The sequence below is a fragment of the Anastrepha ludens genome, chromosome 5, assembly GCF_028408465.1.
Source record: "Anastrepha ludens isolate Willacy chromosome 5, idAnaLude1.1, whole genome shotgun sequence".
Taxonomy (NCBI): domain Eukaryota; kingdom Metazoa; phylum Arthropoda; class Insecta; order Diptera; family Tephritidae; genus Anastrepha; species Anastrepha ludens.
In genome coordinates, this window is record NC_071501.1 from 13,411,819 (window position 1) to 13,422,292 (window position 10,474).

At 38.7% G+C, this 10,474-nt stretch overlaps 1 protein-coding gene across 1 annotated transcript; it reads left to right on the forward strand.

Annotated features, from left to right (window-relative positions):
• Positions 1-4,121: 4,121 nt before the first annotated feature.
• On the forward strand, positions 4,122-9,343 carry LOC128865236 (uncharacterized). The gene is made up of 3 exons (XM_054105362.1): positions 4,122-4,191; positions 8,801-9,078; positions 9,202-9,343. The coding sequence occupies exons 2-3, from the start codon at positions 8,833-8,835 to the stop codon at positions 9,313-9,315; spliced, it is 360 nt and encodes a 119-aa protein (XP_053961337.1). The 5' UTR covers positions 4,122-4,191; positions 8,801-8,832; the 3' UTR covers positions 9,316-9,343.
• The last annotated feature ends 1,131 nt before the right edge of the window (positions 9,344-10,474 follow it).

Sequence of the window (10,474 nt, forward strand, 5' to 3'; positions counted from 1 at the left end):
TGCGAATCAGGAACCAATACCTTTGTATCTAATAAATAATATAAAAAACCATTGAACAAAAATATACAAACACATGCCTCCATATTTTTTCTACTTCCTAAACCACTCCACTAGAAATCCCTTTTTGTACCTTGATTTGGCCAAGCTTCTGCGCCAAACAATAGGACGGGCATGATGGGAGCCTTATAAAGTGTCAGTTCTGTTCATCGAGAGAGGACTTTATTACTGAATTGTCTACTTAGTCCAAAGTTGCACTTGTTGGCAAGACAAATTCTACGTTGGATCTCCAGGCTGACATTATTATCGGTGTTAATACTGGTTCCTACATAAACGAAGTATTTTAGAACCTCGAAAGCATAACAGTCAACAGTGGCGTAGGTGTCGATACGCGAATGCCGACTGTTTGTTTTTCATCCTCAAGACAGGCATATCGGGCTGTCTACGACCCCCATGGCAGCCATAAGCTGACCACAGGCGTTGTGCTCTGTGATTACACTCGCCAGTACTCTCAGGTCCTTTCTGCTGAGTTTTAGGAGAAAGGACGCTATTTTCCTGTTTGGTTCTTTCACAAAGCAATTGGCTACTCTGCACGAGTTCAACCCAGACCAACGTCCTTAGGGGTAGACCTCATAAAGTCGTCAATACATATTAGAATCAATGCGAAATTGCACATAGAAAGGGTTCAGGGCCTAATGGTATACTTTCAGAGCCTTCATTAGCCAATTTCTCTGCTAACTCGTTCCTTGTAATACCACAATGTCCAGGTACCCAAATAAGAGTAACTTTGTTATGATTTGCAACACTGTTCAGTTTTGTCTTAGGTATATTCACCGACTAACTTCGAAGAGCAGCGTGGGTTAGCAAGGGCTTTAAGTGCAGCTTGACTATCACTACGAATTCCAATAATGCTACCCCTCCACTTTTTCTCAATTAGCCATCTTTCCTGTGACATAGGAGTACTTAGTTTCTTCGTCCGCTACCATCAATGTTTTTGGATCCGTCGGTGTAGAAAGTGTGCTGATATCCCGTAAATAGGTTTTTTGGACTTAACCATTGATCACTATCTGGGATCAAAACATCATACTTTCTACCGAGGCTAAGAACGAGTCGTCAGCTCTCGTAAATTCATCGTACATCGAAGGCTCGTCTACAAGATCCGTTGAGTCGTCCTCTACGGCGCGAGCCTTGTCTTCCATATCCAGTCTAAGAATATTCTGCTGATGTCAGTCGCAAATTTTCACAAAGTATGCCCCATCCATCTCCACTTACGCTCGTGAATTTAAATTTCAACTGGCCTTTTCCTACCTCCAGTGAGGAGCTCATCATTTGCCAACCAGCTATCGGGACACCATACCCGCAGGATGACTCTAAGACAGCGATTTATGAAGGTCTGAAGCTTTCGTGTTTCGCAGCCATATAGGAGTTATAGTTTTACGTTGAAATTTAAAATCTCTAGGTTTGTTTTTGCTAGGACTTACCTCCGGCAAACCTTACCTTTTTTTTTTTTGATAGTCAAGCAGCGATCAAGGCCATGACCTCAGCGCACATCAATTCAAGACATGTTGAAAATACACACACAACACCACGCTTTGTTGGGTTCCCGGCCACTCTGGATTGGAGGGAAATGAAAGAGCGGATGAGGTTCTGAACTGGATCTTCAGCGAGTGGTAGAGGACATTAGTATTCCTCTAAATGAACAGTACACTGCGACTGACTTGAACGTAATCGCGGAAACCAATAAACCAAAACTGATCTCTGACTACTAACTGCAGGGTCTCCAAAAGAGCTGTAGCAAAAACTGAATCTTAACTGTACAAAATTTCTGCTTGGATTCAGAGAACTACCAGTGTCTTCACAGGTATTATAACGGGTATTATAACGAGTCACTACCCTACTGGCACCCTAGCCAGTAGAATGGGTGTACCTCATAATGAAATTGAATAGGTGCAACACCTCCACTGCGAATGTTCTGCACTTCAAATAAGCCGTGCCAAATATCTTGGTGATAATTTTTTTGAAGAGGAAATTTGCAAAATGTCTCACTCAAGGGACTAGTTACCTTTTTAGAGAGATCTAAGTGGTTTAAGCAACTTTGTTAGAGGATAGAAATCAAATGCAGGTTTCACAATGGGCCTTAAGGCCACCGAGTGTCTTGCCTTAGGCAAGCAACCTGGCTAACTTAAACTAACCTCTCAATATATTATTTTCCTCAAATTTGCCTTACGTTCATTGGGTTTCTCAGATCCTATACCTTCGTATAGTGCACGTTTAGCGCTGCCCAATTTCAAATCGCTCTACAAAAAGCGGTCAATATAATCTTTAACTTTTATAATATTCAGTCGCTTTTGGAAAGAATACATTTTAATGTTCCGCGGAGGTATCTTTGCGCTTCGTTGCCTTTCTATGCAGATAGTGCTGGAACGCACCCGTAATGCACCTATTGGAAGGGCTATTTGCGAGTTTAACCAAATTTCAATATCTTACGATTTTTCTTTGCCTAAAACAATTTTTACTAATTTTCTTAATTCGATTGCCTAAATAAATAAAATAAATAACTGGCGCGTACGCTTCTGTTAGGGGTTTGGCTGAGCTCCTCCTCCTATTTGTTGTTCTTCCACAAATGGAGGGAGCTACAGTTTCAAGCCGACAAGCCGAAAAGCCTACAATGTAAGCAACCACTATGACTTTCCAGCGTTAAAATCTATCAAACCCGCAAGTACCCAACAAAACTTATCATGCCCAAAATTTTTATTAATAAAAAGCAAAACAGAGAAATCAATTAAAGCCTACAATATTTTCGCAGTCAGCAAAGCACTAGAATCGACAACAACTGAAAAACCTTTAGAAATATCATTCACTAAAGGAGGAGACTTACTTATTCTGGTTAAAACTCAACAACAGGCGAATAAATTCCTTAAAGCAACACAATTATCAAATATTTGCAATATATCTATCTCTCTTCACCCAACGCTCAATATCTCAAAAGGTGTAATATACTCCGGAGTATTAAAAGACTTAAGCGAAGATGAAATCGTACAAGGTTTGAAACAACAAGGTGCAGTAGAATGTAAGAAAATCAAAAAATACATAGAGGGAAAACTCACCAATACCCCTCTGCACATCGTTTCCTTCAGCACCTATTCCCCACCAAAAGAAGTGAACGTAGGATGGCTTAAAATAAAAGTTGAACCATATATCCCATATTCTATGCAATGTAAAAACTGCTTCATGATCGGTCACACAGCTAAACATTGTTAACAAAATTTTTTGGAAATCGTAATAAAATTTTGTCAAATTTTCTATCAATTAAGTATTTAAAATTTTTCGGGATTCCGGAATTAGTGCAAACTGAGATTTCGTTGGTTGGAACACACACACACAAAACCCGAGGCATGCAAGAGCTTTAATTTTATTCCCCATATTTGTCGGTCAAAAGTTGCTGCCACTGATTTTATTCTCGCTTTCAGACACATTTGATGGGCATATATGTGCGTTTATATGTGTTTGTAGATGTATGTATAGATGTATATAACATGTGGGTACATGCCAACCATTTCATCTAACCTCAACTTGTTAACTGTAAATGCAAAAACATGAATGCAATTTGTGCAAACATGAAAATTCACTTAAAACCACAAAATGCAACAAAATGGGCTAAGCGCACATACATACCTACATAAATGCATACATATATACGCTCATGCATACACACACACAGGCATACACACATACATGGTTTTTAATATAAAATCAAAATCATAGCCAAGCTAGCAAATGAATTAACTCTTACGAGCGCGGGTGTGTGAGGCTGGTGCAAGTCGAATGCAATCAATGGTCAACCGAGTAAGCGAGTAACGGCGCACAAAATACCACACCGCACACATACATATGTTGTTATAGCCCATACATATGTGTATATGCACACGTATGTCTGTAAATGTGTTGCGAAACCAATACACCCACGTTTGCACAGCACGAATGACTACAGAGGCCAGGAATGTTTGCCGAAACACACCACTTTATGAGTCAACACCACATTTGCCGGTATATGCGCCTATGGTTATGCTACACAAATATGAAGAAACCGCAAAATAACAACGTCACTATTGCAATTTAGTTGTTAGAGAAACCTCAAGCGAAAGCAAAGCAAGCGATTTTACTGAAAATCCTCACACTCGTAAGGAATCTGAGGTACGTTAATGGGGCTAAGGTGGTTAGCATAAATGAAAACAATATTGGCACTTAATTTTTCTTTACTTTAATATTTGAGAACATTATACAATATATGCACAAATGTGTGTTTGCAGCAACTGGCAGTTATTAAGTAGGAAAACACCAATCATGTGGTAAAGTGCACCAAAATTGAGTTGCTGCCTTACAGATACGTGCTTATAGGTATACTTGCATGACTTTGCAGTATGTGTTGCTGGTCATTTGAAGGGTTTCAATGTGTGCGCGTGTGTGTGTGTGTGTGATATGCATGTGGGTACTTTATCATTTACCCTGATCTATTGAGATAACAACAAAATCACATCAAACCACAATTGAACATTTCCTCCGGCAAAGCTATTTGGTTTCAATTTCGAAAGCGTCGAACGGAACTGCGTCAGACAAAAGCAATCAAAACGGATACACGCGCATAACTTTATTTACATGTAGGTATGTGCAGGTAGTACAGTGAAAATGATCATGTCAATACATTCCTTTGTGGTAATGCCTATGCAAATGCTTAGGTCACTATGAGTATATCCACTTGGACGGATGTCCACTAAGCTAGCCACATCAGGAACAGTAACTCTGTGGGCAAAAAGTAAGGTGATATTATTTGTCAAACTTCGCGGGATTACAATTTCCCTCTAGTTATTTTTTCATGAGTTGGCAGCGCTGTTAATAACATCTGGGCCAACTTTCATGAGAATGTCATTATCAGTAATATATTTACGCTTTTGTTTACAAAACGACCAATAGTGCATTTTTCGATTTTTACAATGTCTGATTTGATTGAGCAGAGAAGTGCCATCAAATTTTGTTCGAGGAATGAAATTTCGGCTGCGGAAACGTTTAGCACGTTGCTGAAGGCATTTGGTGATTCGACCATGTCGCAGAAAAATGTTTATAAGTGCTACAAAGACTTCAAAGAGGGTCGAGAACGTGTTGATGACTCGGAGCGCTCCGGACGACCATCGAAGTCAACAGATGGCCAACACGTCAATAAAGTGAAGGAGTGAGTGCTCAAAAATCGTCGGTTGACTGTTAAAGACCTTACTGATATGATCGGAATATCAGAAGGATCTGTGAAAACCATTTTGAAAGACCATTTGGGCCTACGAAAAGTCAAACCTCGTTTGATGTGTGTGAAACAATGCTTTCAGAGTATCAGGACAAGCTCAAATGCATCATTACGGGAGATGAGACTTGGATTTATGCTTACGACCCTGAAACAACCGACCAATCAAGCGAATATCGTGCTAAGGACGAGGCCAGACCGAAAAGAGCACGTCAAAGTCGTTCAAAAATAAAGGTCATGATGACAGTTTTTTTCGATTTTCGTGGTGTGGTGCACTATGAATTCCTTCCACCTGGCCAAACTGTTAATAAGGAATATTATTTGAGCGTTATGCGCCGTTTACGTGAAGCAATTCTTCTAAAAAGACCAGAATTATGGGCCAACAACTCTTGGTTTTTGCATCAAGATAATGCACCGTCTCACACTGCACTCGTTCTTCGTGACCATTTCGCCAAAAATTGCACGCATATTGTTCCGCAACCACCCTATTCGCCTGATTTGGCTCCGTGTGACTTCTGGCTATTCCCAAAACTCAAGCGACTACTCCGGGGAACGCGTTTCGAGTCGATTGAGGAGATAAAAGCTGAATCGAAGAAGGTGCTGATGGCTATACCGGAAATGGACTATTTGGCATGTTTCGGGGATTGGAAAAATCGTTGGCATAAGTGTATTTCATCGAGAGGGGATTATTTTGAAGGGGTTGAAATTGATTTACAAGAATAAATAAACATTTTTCATTTACTTTTTGCCCACAGTAGTAAATGCGCGCATTAAAGGATCGAAATAACGAATACAATGTAAAGTCCAAAATAAAAAATAGTGAGCTAAAATAGAAACAACAGGAGCCTTGTTCTGATAACTTCGAGTTTAATTATTCAAAATAGTCCCCTTTGGCCTCGATACACTGTTTTGCACGATTTAAAGCTTTTCGAAAAAGTGTTTCATGTCATTGACCGGAATGTTCTTCTGGATGTCTGTACAAACCTTTTGCATGGCCTCTACGGACGCAAAACGTTTTCCTTTCATCTCCAAATGCAATTTTCCGAATGGGTAGAAGTCACATGGAGCCATATCAGGCAAATACGGTGAGTGATTGATGGTTGAAATGCGATTTCTAGTCAAAAAATCAGTCACAAGAGTGAATTGATGAGATGGAGCATTTTCATGCAATAAGCGCCAGCTTCCACCTTCGCGGTATTCAGGGTGAATTCGACGAATGCGATGCAATAAACGCATCAAAACGCTAAGATAGGAAATTGCATTGACGGTTTGGCCCATTGACACGAACTCCTTGTGGACAAGGAATCGTAAAAACGAATGAGCATCGACTTGATTTTTGACTTCTCCAAACGCGATTTTTTCGGGTGGTGGCTCGTCTGGGGCCTTCCATTTGGCACTTTGACGCTTAGTTTCATGTTCGTGTTAGAAACACCACGTTTCATCACCAGTTCCAGTGTTGTAAAGAAAGTTCTCATCTTTTCTAGCCTCTTTAATGAGGTCTTTCAAATATTGAATTCTGAGCAATTTTTTTTTCTCAGTTAACTTGCGCGGAAGAAACTTGCACAGACCTCTCGTAAGCCCAAATGATCAGTTAAAATGCGATAAATCGATGTTTTGGAGATATTCAATTCCAAATCCATGAATTTGAACGATTTTTTCGCTTCGTTTCCGGTAAATTTTCGAACAATTTGGATGGAGTTTTGGGTGGTTACTGATTTTGGGCGGCCGTATGTTCATTGTCATTTATGTCCCCACAACCATCTCTGAAACGTGTAAACCACTGGTGGCACGAGATAGACAATCATCGTCATAAACTTTTTTCAGCAATTCAAATGTTTCGGTAAACGTTTTACCGATTTTAAAATAAAATTTGATATTAGCTCTTTGTTCGAAACTCATTTTTTTACCGATGACACAAACATACTGACACTTTAGACGCAATAACATTCAACCGGATTTCATTACAGCTCAAATTAACAAACGTAGCATCCGAGAGATACTTGAACGTTCCCACAATAACCGGTTCCATTTTACTGGAACGACCCGATATAGCTATAAACTATCATTCCAGCAGAATTCTACAAATATCAGGTCAGTCCATAAGTTCGTGCGTTTTTTAAAGGCCGTTTTAAAATTAATAAAAAAAGATGTTTAAAGTATTTATTAATCAATAATATATTTTTCTTCATTATTTACAATGTCTTCCCAATGTTTAGGCAAATTTTTAATTCCCTGCTCAAAAAATTTTTCGCCCTTGGAGCCAAAACAGGCTTCGATATCCCTTTTTATAGCTTCTTTTAAGGAGTAGTTCTTGTTACTCATATGGGATTGAAGTCCGCGGAAAAGGTGATAATCACAAGGTGCAACATCCGGAGAGTACGGTGGGTGCGGCATTAGCTCTCATCCGAACTCGTTCAGCTTGCCTAATGTTTGCCTTGCGGTATGAGGTCTTGCGTTGTCGTGGTGAACCAAAACTTTGTGTCTATTCACTAAAGACGGTCGATTTTTTTTAAGTGCCTCATTCAGGTTTGATAGCTGATGGGAATAATAGTCAGCAGTTATCGTCTCGTTTGGTTCCAGAAGTTCATAATAAACAATGCCGGCCATATCCCACCAAATAGACAGAAAAATCTTCTTGGGGTGAAGGCCATCTCTAGGGGTCGGTTTTGGTGTTTTATCTTTACCTTACCAGTGGCGTTTGCGAACAGGATTATTGTAAAGGACCCATTTTTCATCACCAGTAACGATACGGTTAAAAAAACTTTTATTTTCAAGCCGTTCCAGCAGCTGAGAACACACATTCACACTCTTCTGATGGTTGGCGACGGAAAGTCTATGCGGAACCCATTTTCCCAGCTTTGAAACCTTTCCCAACTGAACCAGGTGTCTGTGAACTGTTCCATGCGATGAATTTAACCTCTAAGCTATCGTATCGACTGTCAGATTTGGCTCAGCTTCCACGAGTTCGAGCAAGGCGTCGGAGATAAAGACTTCAGGACGACCAGCGCGCGGGGCATCCTCTACATCGCAGTTACTACTTCGGAATTTTGAAAACCACTAAAGTGAAATTATGGGTAAAGTACGCACGAACTTATGGACTGACCTGTTATTTGTAAGGAATGTTTATGCTATTACAACAACAACATATTCCCTTGAATCAAACAATGGAACCAATCAATACTCTAAAAAACAAAACTTGTGTAAGTCAAAATATAACAAAAATATGCGCAGAATTAAAGGTGTAAAGTTAAAAAACAGTATTAAATGGCGCTTGAACTTTCATCTATAAATAAGAAGCAGGATTTTAAAATATTTCCAACCACATTATTGCCAAGTTAATTATTCAGTGGCACTTAAACTAATTTAAAAGCCGCTTAAGTCATTATTTGTAAATAACGCAGATATGTATGCATAATGTATGTGTATGTATGTATGTGTATGTATTTGTATACATATGTCTGATTAAGTAATGTTATTTTTATGTATTTTCCATTTAATGGTTTTTTATTGCAGCTACTCGCTCAACCCTACCCAGCATAGCAAAAATGCTACGTCAACCGAACGCACCTATGGATGCAACAGGTGTGGGTAGGCGGCGGAAACGCAATAATTTAGTGGAATTTGAGTATGAACGAGTGGACGATAACAGCGATGCTGATGATGACCACGGAGATGTGCTTAAAAATATGAGAGCACAGAATTTTTTTAATAATCCGCTATCGGCATTTCTCGCCACTCTGAGCAGCATCGTTTTCTGGTGCATTTATTGGATGGCGAAAGCATTGATTGCGGTGAGTTATGGAAATAATTTTAGCTACAAGCAATTAAGAAATTTTTGCATTTATTATTATATATTTTCAAATAAATATAAAAATATCTTGTGCGCCCACTATAACTTTTTTATTGTTCAACAGATTGCAGGTATTTTTATTATTATCGCATTCATCTGCCCTCATAAATGCATTGAGCTTTTTAATCACTTTATGGACCAACACAAATTGGAGGAGAAATTCAGAGAGGAATTATAAGGAGTTAAGCCAAAAAGCAATGCTGATGTGAAGCTATTTATTTATTTATAAAGATGAAATATATTTATAAATAAATACAATAAATAAAAATATTAAAAACAGTGCTAGTGTTTTTGTAGTCGAGATCAATATATTTGGTACAAATATATTTTCGAAAGCATGAAGGACCTCCTTCAAAACTCGCCTTGTTTGTATATAGCGAAACTGTGATTAAGGTCCCCAGAACGATGGATATGAACTAACTCGAAAAGTGATTAGTAAATCAGTAATTCAGGCAGATTCTGTAAATCATTTCCGAGTGAAGTTCAATTAAATTCACAATGAATCAGACAATTGGTGTTCTGTGTTTCACTCTCACTACTTCATTTCCATTGTCGTTTTGAAAATGAGTTCCGAGTGAGTTTAGATGTACTGAGAAATGAATTCATAAGAAAACAATCGGCTGGTAGTCACTAAAGGGGGTCCCCTAGAAATTTCACAAGATCGACTTTTTGTTTTTTCGATATTTCGAAACTATAGTATTGTATTTTAAGAATACACCCAATATTATAGCTTCTACAGCCCATTAAGTAGGTAGAGAGCGGTCCGCACGCTCCGATACCTCAAACTTTAAGGGAACAGATTTCTGTAAACGGCCATATTTTCCCTGATTTTCATTAAAACTATTTAAAACTAGCTGTACCCAACTAAAATAAATTTAAGAAAAATAACTTTAAAGAAAAATCAGTACACAAATATTCAATTCATTCTAAACCATTTTATTGATTTTTTTTATTTCGAAAAAATTGTGACATTACAAAGTTTAGTTTAAATTCGATGTTTATTGAAGTGCTGTGGGATATACAATATTCCTTGTTTTTCCATCTGGTATGAAGACGAATAAATCAGAAGGTTTTCCGACACGTGAGCAAGCCACATAGAGCTGTCCACGTGAGAAGCATGGATTCTCCATATTTAATCCCCACACTTGTAACGATTGTCCTTGTGCTTTGTTAATAGTCATTGCGAAAGCGAGTCGCACCGGGAACTGTAAACGTTTGAATTTGAATGGCATATCTGTCGGGATCATTGGGATACGTGGAACAGTACATCTTCACCTTTAAATTTTCCAGCGAAATTGTTGTCTCGATAACATTGTTCATCATTTTGTTGACTGAGA

What these genes read in the sequence shown, in the direction of transcription:
- LOC128865236 (XM_054105362.1), top strand. Translation starts at nt 8,833, where the DNA reads ATGCTACGTCAACCGAACGCACCTATGGATGCAACAGGTGTGGGTAGG. An exon ending in TGGCGAAAGCATTGATTGCG is followed by an intron (nt 9,079 to 9,201) that starts GTGAGTTATGGA and finishes ATTGTTCAACAG; the next exon opens with ATTGCAGGTATTTTTATTAT.